A 16,732-nucleotide genomic window follows, 5' to 3' on the forward strand; every position below is an offset into this window, starting at 1 on the left:
ATTGACTTCCATGTCTGTATCACTGTGGAAGCTAATGGTGTCATGGCAAAAATCTAGGACCTATTTTTTAATGTCCTAGATGTGACAATACGCTTGCATTTTAAACACCTAGCTATGAGCACGGTTTTCTCTTCCTGAATATGTCTTTGAAAATGTTTCAAGAGGTAGCTTTGCAATTTGAAAGATAAAAAGTATTAAACAGCAAAAGAATGCAAAAGAAAGTGAAACTTTAAAACTTTCTTATGGAAGTTTCTAAACCTCTGTCACAGAAAAATATCTCATTTTGAGTTAGATTTCTGCTATCTGATCACCATTCTAAGAACTGAAAATCTGAAGCCTTTGCACCATTCAGTTAGGAGAGTTGACACTTGAAAGGAGAGGGAAATAAATCATAAATGGCTTTTTTCCAGTTTTACATCAACACCTGGGTTCTTGTGTCAGGAAGTCGAAGTCCCACCAGACCTCCACACACTAGAACAGTTGAAGCTAGAAGAATGGGGATTGCTTTGGTGATGCCAACAAGGGAACCAAATATTAAGTTTCCAAGTACAGCTGCTGCTTTGCATAGTGCGTTCAAAAAGCCGAAGCCTGTTGCCCTAAAAGAAAAAAAAGAATAACATTAAACATGCTTGAAAAATTAAAGCCTTTGGGACAGATCCTCAGCTGGGGTAAATCAGGGTAGCCCCATTGACTTCAGTGGAGCCATCTTGATTGTATAGTGTGCCAACAAAACAAGGGGACGATCATCTTTGTATGGGGAACAGAAAGTTTTAATTTCCTCCAGCTGACACACCTGATCAAACAGTACTTGGTGGAAATGCTGATGAGATCTCATCCTCATATAATAATGAACATTAAGACTTTGGACATGAACCGAATGGGGGCTTGAAAAATGGGTCTTGGGATGGAGGTGAGATGTAAGGGTATGACTACACTGCAAAGAAAACCCCACAGCACCGAATCTCAGAGCCCGGGTCAACTGACTCAGGCTTGTGGGGTTGGGCTGTGGGGCTATAAAATTGCAGTGTAGACATTTAGACTCAGCTCTGAAAGCTTGCAAGAAGGGAGGGCCTCGAAGTCCAGGCTCCAGCCCCAGCCCGCACATCTACACTGGTATTTTCAGCCCCGCAGCCTACGCCCCATGAGTCTGAGTCAATTGACCCAGGCTCTGAGATTTGGTGCCACAGGTTTTAATTTGAAGTGTAGACATGCCCTAAGAGATTCTGCAGGATAGGGAAGGGAGGTAGTTTGCTAGCTGAGAATTTAACAAAAACGCATTCGAGTGGACATTGCTTTATGGAAACATAATATATGATCCTATTAATATTCTTTATCAAAGCCCAAGAGTAACTCATCTGCTTAGCTGATGACAAGGTTAAAACTAGATATGTTCTGCAAACCACTTTGATTTTAATAAACCTTGTTTAATCATGAATATATCATATGGAGACTGTTGCTTAGGTAATTTTGCACAGGATGTCCCAAAGAGAACAAAACCTCTAATAGAAACAAAGAAAGGCAAAGGGTATCAGAAGTGTTAGTCAATATGGGTTTGGACAGAGGTGTCCTGTGTCATCAGGGGTTCAGTCAGAGGAACAGAAGGGTGAAGCCTGATGACCAAGAAGACACTGTAGTGGGATGTTGTACAAATGCTGAAGCCAACATTCTTTTTTTTCCAAGAATTCTTATGGGAGAAAAATCATAAATGTTGATATCTATTGTTTCCACATTAGCTCTGTGAATTATGCACTTTCTGAACTCATGACACATAGTCAGTCTTGCTGTGTGATTATAACTATCATTTGTGTATTAGACCCTTGGCATGTACTGTGGTGCCCACAGGTCACTTGCAGCCAACAGCTGTGTTTTATGATTCCCTTGCAACCTTTAAAATATTTGGACTTTAGCAAAATATTGTTCCTTTTGATTAAAGTATTCATTATTCTTTTTTATGCAACACATGGTGTCCCTTTAACATACCACACTAGGGAAAAAACCTCAGTGATATGTCTGGGGGAAAAGAGACAGGCAGATGGAAAGCAGAAGCTATCAAGAGATGCTGCTTGAGAAGGTAAGCAGGAAAGTCATGGGAGGGCCACTCAGAGTGGCCACCAAATCTTGGAATCTTACCTTTTGTTCCTAAGGTGGCTATTACTCTGGTATGTAAGCACTGCTTGCTGCCAGAGAGTCTGCTGAGAATGGTGCTTGAGAGGAGAAACTGAAATGCCTTGGAACCTTTGAGGCTGCAAGATTTGTGGCACGAGAGAGGGAACAGTGCAGACCTGTGAGACTCACTTTTTAAGTGGGGAAACTGAGGAAGCCCTGTAAATATATTACCCAAGATTGAAACCCTCTGACTGAGGGATGGACCAAGGAATCCATTGCAATGTTGCCTGAAAAGCTGCTAAAGCCACTGCCTGACAGAGAGATTGAGGAAGCCCTAGGAATGATGATCACTTGATGATTCCCTGTTCTGTTCATTCCCTCTGGGGCACCTGGCATTGGCCACTGTCTGAAGACAGGATACTGGGCTAGATGGACTGTTGGCCAATGTGGCCGTTCTTATATTCTTAAAAACTGTTGAAGAAACCAATCAAGGGGAGGACTGTGGGAGCCTTGGGAACACTGTTGAAGGAGGCTGGTACCTCAACAGGTGCTAGTTCTGCGCTAAAATATAGCAGTGCAGTCAGAGATAGCATGGGCAGCAGCTTGGGCTAGCTGCCTGAGTACAAACTGGACCTCCTGGATATGTGCTTGGGCAGCTAGCCTGAGCCACGGCCTGTACTACTGCTGCCACACTGCTATATTTAGTGCACTGGCTTGAGCAGAGCTAGCGCATGTCTGTCTGTCCATGCTGGGAAGCCCATTCCCAGCTGCAATGTAGATGTACCCTTAGAGGGGCCCTAGAGAGCAGGATGTGATTTTCCCCATCTCCCCAGGAGAGTCTGTGTTGTAAGGTGAGACTCACGAGGAGGGGAGTCCCATAGTGCAAAATGGGGCATCAGTATAGTGGTATTGACCGATTCAGGGAGAACCTCTTGGAAGGGCCACGTCTCCAGTCTAACTGATGCCAGGGGGGAATCGTGGTGAAGGCAGAGAGCTTGATTGGTACTGGGAGGAGTATCATGGTGGAAGAAAGGGATTGATTAGTATGAGAGTAGGTATTGTTCCATTTTTGTCTTTATTTATGCACAGAATATAACCCTAAAGATATACAACTTATTTGTTATGATCAGTGCAAATACATATATATATTAGGGCTGTCAAGTGATTAAAAAAATTAATCACGATTAATTGCACTGTTAAACAACAATAGAATACCATTTACTTTAAATATTTTTGGATGTTTACTACATTTTCAAATATATTAATTTAAATTACAACACAGAATACAAAGTGTACAGTGCTCACTTTATATTTATTTTTTATTACAAATATTTGCACTGTAAAAAACAACAACAAAAATTGTATTTTTCAATTCACCTCATACAAGTACTATAGTGCAATCTCTTTATCGTGAAAGATGAACTTACAAATGTAGAATTATGTAAAAAAAACCCTGCATTCAAAAATAAAACAATGTAAAACTTTAGAGCCTACAAGTCCTCTCAGTGCTACTTCTTGGTGAGCCAATCACTCAGACAAACAGGGTTGGTTATAATTTGCAGGAGATAATGCTGCCTGCTTCTTATTTACAATGTCACCTGAAAGTGAGAACAGGTGTTCACATGGCACTTTTGTAGCCAGCGCTGCAAGATATTTACATGCCAGGTATGCTAAACATTCGTATGCCCTTCCATGTTTTGGCCACCATTCCAGAGGACATGCGTCCATGCTGATGATGGGTTCTGCTTGATAACAATCCAAAGCAGTGCGCACTGATGCATGTTCATTTTCATCATCTGAGTCTGATGCCACCAGCAGAAGGTTGATTTTCTGTTTTGGTGGTTTGGGTTCTGTAGTTTCCTCATCAGAGTGTTGCTCTTTTAAGACTTTTAAAAGCATGCTCCACACCTCGTCCCTCTCAGATTTTGGACGGCACTTCAGATTCTTAAACCCTGGGTCGAGTGCTGTAGCTATATTTAGAAATTTCACATCGGTACCTTCTTTGCGTTTTGTCAAATCTGCTGTGAAAGTGTTCTTAAAACGAACATGTGCTGGGTCATCATCCGAGACTGTTATAACATGAAATATATGCAGAATGCGGGTAAAACAGAGCAGGAGACATACAATTCTCCCCACAAGGAGTACAGTCACAAATTTAATTGATGCATTTTTTTTTTTAATAAGCATCATCAACATGGAAGCATGTCCTCTGGAATGGTGGCCAAAACATGGAAGGGCATATGAATGTTTAGCATACCTGGCATGTAAATATCTTGCAACGCTGGCTACAAAAGTGCCATGCGAACGCCTGTTCTCACTTTCAGGTGACATTGTAAATAAGAAGCAGGCAGATTATCTCCTGCAAATTATAACCAACCCTGTTTGTCTGAGTGATTGGCTCACCAAGAAGTAGCACTGAGTGGACTTGTAGGCTCTAAAGTTTTACACTGTTTTGTTTTTGAATGCAGTTATGTAACCAAAAAAAAATCTGCATTTGTAAGTTACACTTTCACGATAAAGAGATTGCACTTCAGTACTTGTATGAGGTGAATTAAAAAATGCTATTTCTTTTGTTTATCATTTTTACAGTGCATATATTTGTAATAAAAAATAATAATATAAAGTGAGCACTGTGCACTTTGTATTCTGTGTTGTAATTGAAATCAATATTGAAAATGTGGAAAAACATCCAAAAATATTTTTAAAATTTCAATTGTTATTCTATTGTTAGAAGTGTGATTAATCGCGATTAATTTTTTGAGTTAATCACATGAGTTAACTGTGATTAATTGACAGCCCTAATTTTATATATATATAAACACACACACATATGCACTTATTGTAGCTTCTACTAGTGCCCTAAGGCCAAAATTTGCCCAAAAGATTATGAACACTGAGAAAAACAATGTTTATGTAGAGATAATGTAATTCTTTTCTATCAACAGGTCTCAGCCTAAATGCAGTAAAAGCTAACAGAATAAGAGTTAACAGAACTAACAAAAGAATATAGATCTAGCTAATGCAAATTTCGACACAGATCTAGACATGAAATCTTTGGAAGGGCAATGCTAAGGAACATATAGGGATACTTTTTATATTACTCTGTAGAGGTAAATTGCTTCACAGATGCTATCTGCTTACATCATCTAGTTATAACAAGGGCCTGCATATAATTTCCTGAGCATTTGGAACATTTATTTTCATATCCTGTGTGCTCTACAACTAGCACATTCAGAACCTGCAGTATATTCCGGGACTGTTATCATGTGGATATATGATCTGTATTTTAACTCAAATATGAAGGTACTTTTTAAAGATGGTCTGTAATATATTTGCACTAAATTGGTGCAGTATTCAGGTACGGGAAAAAACCAGCTCTTTTGCAAAATATAATTGGCATAGTCAAACTTTTGCAACTGGATGGTGCTGCTAATTTTCTGATCTCAGGAACATTGTCAAATGATCATGAAGAGAGATGAATAACACTGTTAAAATAAGCCCATTTTTCTTTGCCCTTGACTGTTTCAAGGTTTTAAAGTGAACAACCCTGTAGTAAATGTCATCTTTTGATCTTTACGCAGTCTCCACGCATAAAATGTTGCATAAAATACTATATTGTTAATTGTAACCAGGAACACAAATAAGATGTTCAAAGAATGAAGAAAAATGTCTGAATAATGTAGTCCTTTCTTGCTGCGTCTGAACGGTGTTCTCTCTATTTTCAATCATCTCTGATCGCTCACTTGAATCTTGAAACTATGGGCCTGACTGTGCATGCCTTGTGCACCAATAAACATGAACAAGAGTTTCGATGCTCAAGGAAAGCAGAATCAGGCCCTACAGCTTTAAAATACAAATGTATTTGTTAAAATATTTGTGATTTAAATCAATCATATCCCATATTAATACTTCCCTTCACTGCACCCATAACTCATTCTAGTACGATGGAGGGACTGAGAAATGTTGTATGTATCTGCCCCAATCTCCAAGCACAACAGGGCACAGTCTCCCCCTCTATCTCTGCTGCAATCCTTGCTGCTGTGCTTCGAAGAGGAGATGAAGTGTACTGACATTCTAAGAATCATCAAGGAAACTTGGTGAATCATCAAAGCACTCAGTGTGGATTGAAATGCAGACGCCTGAAGGCGTGAAGTCATTACCAAACATTGTACCAATCTGCACTACATTGATCAGTTAATGGGCAAATCGTTGGCACAAACTCCCGTTTTCTGAGACTGTGAGGAATTAGCTGTGTGATTCCCATTAGGGACTGGGGGAGTTATGTAGTCATAATCCTGTGCACAGCTTAGAAAATTGACAGGAACACATCACATCAATACTGGTAGTGCAGTGGGGTGGATTTGTTCAACTCTTTAAAAATTATTTATTTTATATCTTTTAGTAATAATAGAATAACAATAGGCAAAATCCTCCAGAAATATGGGAGTGTGACAGGTCTGCCAGTGTGGTGGCAGTTAGAAGGTAGGTTTTAATTCTGGTGCCAGGGAGGCCTGGTTTAGTTAAGACATGACAAAGAGAAACGGCTTCCTTTAGCCAAAGTCCCAAATGAAAAAAGTGGCTAAAAATGGGAGGTTAGTGACCCAAGCCTATAGCTCACCAGAGCTCTTTCCCTGGATGCCATGTATATTCTGTGGGCCAGGTACTTCTACTATTAAACTTAATGGTCTGGCGTTGCAGCCAGAGCACCTAGGGACTCTCTTCCTGAAATCCCAGCAGCATTTGCAGGGGCACCTGTCTGTACAGGCCAGGGATTTGACACTTTAGTTTCCAGACCCAGTGCCAGGTTCCATCCACATCTTCACATAAGACTATGAATAGCATTATCATGGCTCCCTGAAATATATGTGAGAAGATATAATGGAAGCTAGCAGTTTTTCCTCAATATGCTATGGCCAATCTTCTAATGTTAACAACTCAAGCATGTCCAGCTTTCCCCCCCTTTCACATTAGGACACAGTTTCATATCCTAGACTAAGAAGGTGAAAATTTTACCCACAAGTAGGACCACAGAATTTGCCTTTCTGCATCAGATTAATGGTTCATCAAGGACAATTGTATAGTCTGGTTATAAATCTCTGAAATGTGATCATTTCACCACCACACATGGAAGTATACAATTGGAGATATAAGAAAAGGAACTACAGTCAGAATTAGGGGTCCTAGATTTTTACATCCTTGATGCTGAAGAGTGAGAGGGAGGGAGGAAGGAGATAGACACTTTGACAAGTACCTAGAGAACTAGATCAAGTGAGTTAATAAAACCCATGTGCTTTTTACAAAAAATTTTTCCAGCTGAGTTTATCTGAATTCATCTGCTGGACAGGACAAGTGCAAGTCAGCAGATGGGAATGATCAGGATTATATTACATATGAATCCTCCTTGAGATCATATCTGAAACAAAACATACAGCAGTAGCCTAAAAATAAAGACAGCAAAGAAAGACTTGTGAGGCATTTTATGTCATAAGAAAAGAAACATGAGTTTCAACAGAGTGCAGTTGAACCACATTTGTAGAAAATAACTGCCAGGAAGTGTACTGTGAGTCAGTGACTGCAAAGCTATGTCTGAGATGAATACAAAATTTCTCTTCTGACAGCAACAACAATACAACATAGGGTTTAAACTATCCTGTGGATAATGTTGATCACTCTGGGGGAGTTCTCCAGGCTCAGAAAGGGAAATGAAGGATGGGTGCACTGAGTAGTAGGCAGATCTGTAATTTTTCATTTTTGACCGAACTCTATGCACCCTTTTCAAATGCTCTGGGAAAAGGCAGGAGACGATGATTGCATTTTACAGTTCATTGTGAACTCTAAATTAGCTGGCCAAGATCAAAATCCAGATGTCTGGCAGACCTAGTGAAGTTAATGAACTGTTGGATTACTTGATCTAATGTGACCGTGAGGAGGTACAATGAGATGACTATACTTATCAGTCTTATTCCAAAGTCCACTTAGGTTTGACTTGTTTATCTGGTCACAGCTACTCCTGGGTGAGAGTTCTAACTTCTAATCGTGGTGCTCCCCAAACTAGTTCACAAGAAGCTATTGTCATTTACATGAATGTAGCAATTGAATGTTAAAGTAAGAAAAACTTCCTAAACATCTCGTCTCTAGAGAATTTTAGCCCTATTCCATTCAAATGTGTATTACAGATAGAGCTGGTTGCCTGTGCAACCTTAATTCTACCTCCTCCTGCATATGCATTATGGTACAGTCTTTAATTACTTGACTGCATACTATTTTTTCCCCACAGATCCCTTGCCTGATTCAGTGCACGGCATGGACCTGCTCTGGGGATAAATCAGGGCTGTACAATGAAGGAGACTGTTGTCTGTAGGACCCTTGCCTCATTTGTTGAAGAAGCTGGAAGGTGTGTACTGAATGAATCATGGGAATGCCATAAGAGAAAGGACAGTCTCATGCTTAAGGTAGTTGAATGCTGGCCTGCAGAACTGGATTCTATCCCTGCCTCTACTACAGAGTCCCTGTGTGATGCCGGGCAAGTCGCGTAACCACACTTCATTAATTGTGTGTTCCTCATTTTCTGGGTGTCCAACTCGAGACCCCGGAATCTGATTTGCAGAAGTGCTGCAGCTCATAGCTGCAACTGAAGTCAATGGGAGCTCTGCTTTGAACATATAAACTGTTATACGATGCTAAGTATTCTGAAAAGTTAGGTGTCTCAAATTGGAAACCCAAAACTAGTGGACACTTCTGACCATATTGTGCCTCAGTTCCCCATGTGTGAAAAGGGGACAATAATACCACCTTTCCTCACTGGGATGTTGTGAAGATTAATTAATTTATGATTGCGAAGAACTAAGAAACTAGAATAAGAGCACCTTAAGGGAAAAAACACAGGGTAATTAATAATTCTGTAGTCAGTGCAGGGTTTCGATGGTGTGCAGTAAATAATGCATGCAGTCACATGCTAAATGATGAAGATAAAAGAAATATTGGCTAGCTTGCTCAGTGAGTGAACACTGTCCATCCTGTACACTGAATGAGTCAGGGTCCCATCAGAAAAATAAATACAGGGGGGCTGATTTAAGGTTGCTAAGCAACCTTAATTCTGGCATTTCCAAACTTGTGAGTGTGCTTGACTTTGCAACCTTAATAATGTTCTTTTAACATAATTTTATTTTGTGTAATTGAGATACAATTCTGATAAGAAAAAATCTCAGGGAACAGAGGGAGAAAGATTTTGAGATTGCATGAAAATACGAGGCAGCACTTTCCTTGTCAATTAATCTGGGAAGATCTTAAGGGTTCAAAACCTACATTTCTTAAATGTTTGGAAGGGAGAAGGTTTGGGAGGCCCTTAAATGGCTGTAGATTGATTTGGGGCAGATACTACGGGACTGAGAGTCTGAGACTAATCAAAGGCTTTCCAGAACCAGTCTGTTGGCTGAGCAACCCATCCAGAAGGAAGGTGATGCTCAACAAGTTACTATCTTTAATGACATGTTTTATGCTGTTAGAAACTGGACCAATGCAGCTAATCATTATTGTATTGTACAAAAATGTGTTTAAAAAGCAGTAAAGAAAAACCCAGAAGTATCAGAGTTACTGTTGTGTAAATTTAAAATCTTAATTAGAGAATAGGTGTATCTCCTATTTCACCTCTATGTAGTCTCTTATATTTGCAGTTGAACAGCTCCGATGAAGATTTATAGTATATGTCCAGACAAAAAGTATGAAGATGGAGTTAGTAATACCAGTCATTTAGGACAAACAACATTAAAGGAGTATTGTAATTACCTCAAACCCAAGCATTAGAAAACCCAGGAAACTCACAGCTAAGGTTAAACTTAAAAGAAACCTAAACATGTTAAGGTTCACAAATGCAGTTAGGTTACTGAAACAACCCGCACTCTCTCCTGTAGTCATACCAACACAGGGAAAAATTAAATGTGTCACTGTATGTCATGTACATTGATTATTTTCAAAATTCACATTGTATACCCAACTGACAAAGAGCCAATATATTACATAAATTACTTGTAGTACAGTTTATTAAACTCATGACATTGGCAAATTGTCAGGTGTGTGGGGTCCAGCTAGCTTCTAAGACCTATTGGGGAGCTGTGCTGGAAGGAAGGGAAGGTTTTTTGGGTTGGATCACTTGCCTATGTTAAGCCTCACCTCCCACAGCTGGAAAACATCTGCTTTTTTTCTAGCCCACTCTCCAGCTGCACCTTGCTTTCCTCTATTGCTGGTTCCTCACCTCTCCTACAGGCAGGGAAACAGTAGAGAAAGCAGTGCACAGCTGGTAGCGGTAAGGAACTGATAATATAGGACAGAATGGCTCCATGCAGGGGAGAGGGCTGGCAACCAAGAAGAGGCAAGACAGTACCTTAAGGCTCTCAGCCAGTTTTGGATTGGGCCTGTGTGCTAATGTGCAGTCAGGTGAGAGTAAAGGAGGATTAGGGAGATCTGAGAGGTCTCAGAGGGACAGAGAAAGGGTAATCAGAACCAGGGATGGAGGCAAGGATGGGAGAGTGGGGGGAAGGAAGGATGAGAGAACAATTGTTTGGAAGGTTCTAAAGGTTAAGGAATTCTTTATGGTGATCTAGAGACTGATAGACCATAAAGGTACATGTAAATATGGATGGGCCTGCATAAAAATATATATTTACCTAATAGACTATAACAGAAAGAATGGTTATGGTCAATTGTGTCAGCCTGTACTTGGACATCTGCAGTGTTGTTGTAGCTGTGTTGGTCCCCCGTATATGAGAGGGACAAAGTGGGTGAGGCAATATTTTTTATTGGACCAACTTCTGTTGGTGAAAGAGAGACAAGCTTTCGAGCTCCACAGAGAAGAAGAAGAAGAGCCCTGTGGAGCCCGAAAGCTTGTATTTTGAAGAACATTTTGGAAAGTGCAAATTTACTGCTGCAATTTACGTCCATTGCTTCTTGCCCTATCCTCAGAGGTTAAGAAAAACAATTTTTCTTCCTCCTCCTTGTAACAGCTGTTTACATACTTGAAAACTGTTATCATGTCCCCTCTCAGTCTTCTCTTTTCCAAACTAAACAAACCCAATTTTTTCAATCTTCCCTCATAGGTCATGTTTTCTAGACCTTTAATCATTTTTGTCGCTCTTCTCTGTTCTCTCTCCAATTTGTCCACATCCTTCCTGAAATGTGCCACCCAGAACTGGACACAATACTCCAGTTGAGGCCTAATCACCTCAGAGTACAGCGGAAGAATTACTTCTCGTGTCTTGCTTACAACACTCCTGCTAATACATCCCAGAAGGATGTTCGCTTTTTTTGCAACAGTGTTACACTGTTGACTCATATTTAGCTTGTGGTCCACTGTGACTTCCAGATCCCTTTCCGCAGTACTCCTTCCTAGGCAGTCATTTCCCATTTTGTATGTGTACAACTGATTGTTCCTTCCTAAATGGAGCACTTCGCATTTGTCCTTATTGAATTTCATCCTATTTACTTCAGACCATTTCTCCAGTTTGTCCAGATCATTTTGAATTTTAATCCTATCCTCCAAAGCACTTGCAACCCCTCCCAGCTTGGTATTGTCCGCAAACTTTATAAGTGTATTCTCTATGCCATTACCTAAATCATTGATGAAGATATTGAATAGAACCAGACCCAGAGCTGATCCCTGTGGGACCCCACTCATTATGCCCTTCCAGCATGACTGTAAACCACTGATAACTACTCTCTGGGAACTACTCTCAGAGAACACTTCCTTCCCACAGGAGTCTAATTACTTCAATGGTTTTTGGATTAGGTCTATAGTCCCTCTTTAGAAGTTGTACTTCTTCTCTGCTCCTGGTTTCCTAGGCAATGTAGATGGAACCCCAGAGCCCATGGAGCCTCATAAATGGGCAAAGGGTAGGGAGTCACTACAGGGAGAGGGGATCACAGGCAGGCAGGAATTGGCATGGGAACACACTGAGAGGGGAAGAGGTGGCCAGTTACAGGAAAAGGAGCAGCAAATTGGGTCCACACAAGTGTTACTTTTCACATAACTCTGCAAAAATAGGGCCAGCCCTGCACAGAAATAACCCAGAAGGCCACTGTTAGGGCCAGATTTCCTACTCAACAGGTGGTGCTGGGAGCTGAGCTCTTGTGAAAATCTGGCCCTTGTGAAAATCTGGTATATATTGCCAATGGCCAGTCAAAGATCAGCAGATTCTACCAACCAGCCTTTTTATGCAATATAAAAATATTTGCTCTCTGGTTGAGCCCTTGTAGAAGAAATTTCAGCTGGAAGTCATCTTTTGTGGTGGAACTGTGGGCAGCTGTTATTGTGTGTAAATTGTTTTAAAGGGACAAAACCCTTTCTTGTAGTAGTGGTATTAGCAGAAACTGCTAAAGAGCAACTATTAGGTAAAGATGTAATGCAAACTCACTAGGATATATGCTGAAATGTAAAAAAGTAGATGGAGTAGTTACCAGTAGTAACTTTTTATTATTATTAAAAAATATTATATTTTTCTTCCACTAAAATTAATGAGTTTTATCACAGTAATTTTCCTCTACCTGGCTTTAATAAAATATTTACTTCTATTACATTCAGGAATGCCAAGAAAATAGCTATCTGTAAAGAAGGTTTATAATGCTTGGTTGATGGGATGATTATTACCGGAAGAGCACTTCCTGAGGTGTAATAAAAACACAGTGACATAAAAATAGAATGCTTTGGATTCATAAGTCATCTGGTATGGTTATCTTGAGATTGCTACAACAATGGAGATGAACTGCCAGTGTAAAAAAAGAAAATATCTTTGAAGCTTTTCTGCCAAAGAGGAACTAGAGGTGAGTGTTGTACTTATACTTGGATCTATAATTTCTCCTTTCCCGAGGAAAGGTCTATGCATATATTCACCCCAAAAGCTTGGAATAGCATGTAAGGCATTAGGCAATAAGTAGCCTCTGGGTATTTTTTTGTCCTGTATTAAAAATGTCTAATGCCTTCATGACATGACGTACAATAATGTGAGAAAAGATGCCCCCCAGGCTTCACTGACAGGAATCTGAACAATTACAACAGGAGCATTTTTTCAAGAATAAAAGGAAGAAAATAAACTGTCTCAGTTTTCAGATCTACTAGTTTTACTCTTGATGAACTACAACATCTTATACATCCTTGTCCTTCTAATCCCTTCACTGACATTAGACCAATGATCTAGAGCTCCAATCTCAGTGTTAGATGAGAAACTTTCTTGCAGAAATTGGAAGTGGCCTGGGGGCCCTTCAAGAGCCTGGAAAGGTCAGAAGCAGTGCTCTAGAGGCTTCTTTGTAGCTGGTTAATGAAGAGATCATGTAGATACCTGCTGACCCTTCATACAAATCCTCACAGGACTGATTAATATTTCATACTTGGGCCAAACGCATTAGCCCTCCCAAAAGATGCTATCAAATCCCTGTGCCAGTGATTATATTATAGTCTCCACATCATTTCACAGTCAATACACAATTATACTTTGGTTCAAATTCTGCCCTTTAGTTATACTATTGTAAATCCAGAATCAGTCCACTGAAGTCAGCAGAATCACTACAGATTAGCACAGTCTAAATGAGAGCAGAATTTGAACCTACATGTTTCACATCAACTATACTTCTTATGGTATTAATTCAAAAGAGCCGGTATCTGATGCAAAATATGTCTCAAATCATTATCAAACAAACCGCTCAGAAACCAGATTCTTTTTCCCTCTGTTTGCAAGAGAAATAAGGAGTGGAAGACTAGCACACTATAATAATAATTAATGGAGATATCCCATCTCCTAGAACTGGAAGGGACCCTGAAAGGCCATTGAGTCCAGCCCCCTGCCTTCACTAGCAGGACCAAGTACTGATTTTGCCCCAGATCCCCAAGTGGCCCCCTCAAGGATTGAACTCACAACCCTGGGTTTAGCAGGCCAATGCTCAAACCACTGAGCTATCCCTCCTCCCCCAATACATTATAAGACTTGGAGTATGTTTTGCAATGGAGCCAGCAGGACTAACACAGTTATATTTCAATGTACCTTCTGTCTGTAGGATACAGTTCCACAGTAATGACATCAAGGGAGTTCCATGCTGAGATGGTGAGACCATTGTACAAACACAGCATGCCTATCATCATGGATTCACTGGTACCAAACCACAAGAAAAAACAGCTAATTCCAGAGAGTACCATAGAACCACCTATATTCAAGGCAGACCAAAAAAAAAGTCATTGTTTTTACAGAATAATAATATTTATAATCTTGTTTGTTTTGCATAACAATGGCCTTTCCACATTGGACAGTTTAAATCACTAAACTGCACATTTGAATTTAAAACTAAATTCTAAAACAGAACCAATTTCTCTGGCAACTATCAGTAGGGACCACACTTCTTGCAATTACAAGGAATGCATTTACATACCATACTAAACTAACAAGAATAATTTAGTAGGACTCAGTCTTTATGTAGGATGTTGCTCATAGAAAATCAACATAATAAATTACTTAGTTATTTAAGTAAAATGAGCATAAATTTGTCATCATGAAGAGTCGACATCTGATTTTCAACCTCCACTAATGTCCCAAAATAGAAACCTGTCTACGGGCTCCTCTAAATTATGCTAGCTAGATAGTTCCCTACACTCACTAAATGGTCTGCTCCACCATCTGAGGATTACCCGCGCACAGCTCCCTCTCCCTTTAATGGAGCAAGCCAATACTGAGCACTTTTAAAAATCCCACAACCACAAGTGCTTAAAATAGTATACTTATTTTATTTTATGGTAATACTGAGTGATGAACAAATATATGGCAGTTGAGAATTGGCTGGGCTCCTTAGCTGTTAATTTCCAAACTTTCTAACATTTAGGTGTTTTTGAATTGGTGTTTAGGATTATACACTAATGAAAAAGTCGCTGGAAGGGATTTCTTCTTGCCTTTATGAACAGCAAACCCTAAAAGAGAAAACTTTGTATTATCTAGACTGCTTTAGGGTTTTTTGGAGGGATTTTGGCAAAGCCCATACCTAACATCGTTAAACGTCCAATTCTGTCCATCAGAAGAGCAGATACAATATTCCCTGGTAACACAGCCAAAGTTCCCAGGAAATTAACAAAGTAAATCCAATAAGCACTGTAGTCATCATCAAAGGTAATCTGACATCCTGTCTTGTTGTGCTTAAATATGCAGTTTATAAATTCAGTGTCAATGAATTTATATTGCTCAAGATCTGTGGAAATAAGGGAAGTGTCAGCAAAAACAATATCAGCTAACTCATAACCCTGCGAGAAGCATATGATTTAAAACATCCCAAGATTAGACACTCTTATTGATGAATAGGAGCTTACATGCTGCTTTGCTTAGTATAATATGGCTAGTTACTGCGGTTACTTGTTGGTATTTTCCCCCTTATATATAAACATTTTCCAGATGAATTCAGAGCTCATGAAAATAAGGGACTATGGCCTTGATCCAGCAAAGCACATAACTGCTGCTTAAAGTTCCATATGTGCTTTGCTCAGCTGGAGGCTGATAGTACAGCCTACCACCCGGCACACTGAAGATTTACAAACTTCCACCACTTAGCATTGTCAATGTTCCTCAGTCTTGTTCAGCTACCGACCTGGGGCTAGAGACTGTCAATCATGTCACCTTTGGGTGGGTTTGTGGTGAGGACGAATAGCCACTGGAAACTCAGATGAGACTCATTTTCATTTGGGATCAGGATGTATTAGCTTTCAATTGCAGTTCTATTCTAAAAAAGTGACTGCAAAAATGCTCTAGAATCACTCAGAGGCAATTAGGTTTTTCTAAGGGCTTGTCTACACACGGCAGCAATGCCCTCCAGAGGGGGGTGTAAATTTGAGGGTGCTGTAAGACCCCATGTAGACCCCGCTGATGGACTAGGAACCTTTTAGAGCATGTCAGCAGGGTCTACACAGGGCAGTTACTGCACTTTCCAATTGACACCTGGTGCACATTGCCCCCCATGTAGAGAAGCCCTAAGTGCCCGCTCTGCAAACACAGCCTGAGGTGTGGGTTATGTTTGTTTCCTTTTTAGTGAGACACAAATGAGGCCAGAGCATCAGTGACTTCTCCAGTTTCCACCTTGTTGTCCCATATGGCCATTTATTTCAAGGACCCTCAATACTAGCCCCGGACCGTGTTAGGGATTTGAACATAGTTCTCCAGAGGTATAAAGCTAGTGTGCTCGCTCACTGGCATTTCCATTTGTTACGTTTTGAACCAGGAAGTGAACAAGCTATTAAATGCTGACAGTTTTCCCCCAGTGTCCTCCAAACTCGCTCTGGAAGATCAGACCCTGCATTTCCCACTTTGTTTCTCTTACTGCTGTCAGCCTTGAGGCCCGGAGTCACATAGACTTTCCCTTCAGGCAAAGAGGGCTGGCCATTTTTACCTTGGACACCTACCAACACCGTTTGCAAGATGGCCATGTGGGAGAGCAATAAGAGCTGCTACATCCCCCAAATGTTAAGCCCAGTGAACCAGATTCTCATCTCATTTACATGGGATTCAATTGAACAAAATGGAGCTACTCTGGATTTACGACTATGTAAATAAGATCAGGCCCTGCCCCATTGTCTCTGCAATATTCCCACTTCTTATTGGCCTAGGTAATG

General features: G+C 40.3%; 1 protein-coding gene across 3 annotated transcripts in view; it reads right to left on the reverse strand.

Moving 5' to 3' along the window:
• Nucleotides 1-412: 412 nt before the first annotated feature.
• SV2C (synaptic vesicle glycoprotein 2C) overlaps nt 413-16,732 on the reverse strand; it is a 144,049-nt gene continuing 127,729 nt past the window's right edge. For 2 of the 3 annotated variants that reach the window (XM_065406576.1, XM_065406575.1), the window contains 3 exons: nt 15,118-15,321; nt 14,133-14,292; nt 413-596 (listed from right to left, as the gene is read on the reverse strand). In XM_065406576.1, coding sequence (XP_065262648.1) covers nt 413-596; nt 14,133-14,292; nt 15,118-15,321 — 548 coding nt within the window. The remainder of the gene's footprint in view (nt 597-14,132; nt 14,293-15,117; nt 15,322-16,732) is intronic. The other variant, XM_065406577.1, reaches the window with a different exon arrangement.

The sequence above is a fragment of the Emys orbicularis genome, chromosome 6 (genome assembly GCF_028017835.1).
Source record: "Emys orbicularis isolate rEmyOrb1 chromosome 6, rEmyOrb1.hap1, whole genome shotgun sequence".
NCBI classification, from domain to species: Eukaryota; Metazoa; Chordata; order Testudines; family Emydidae; genus Emys; species Emys orbicularis.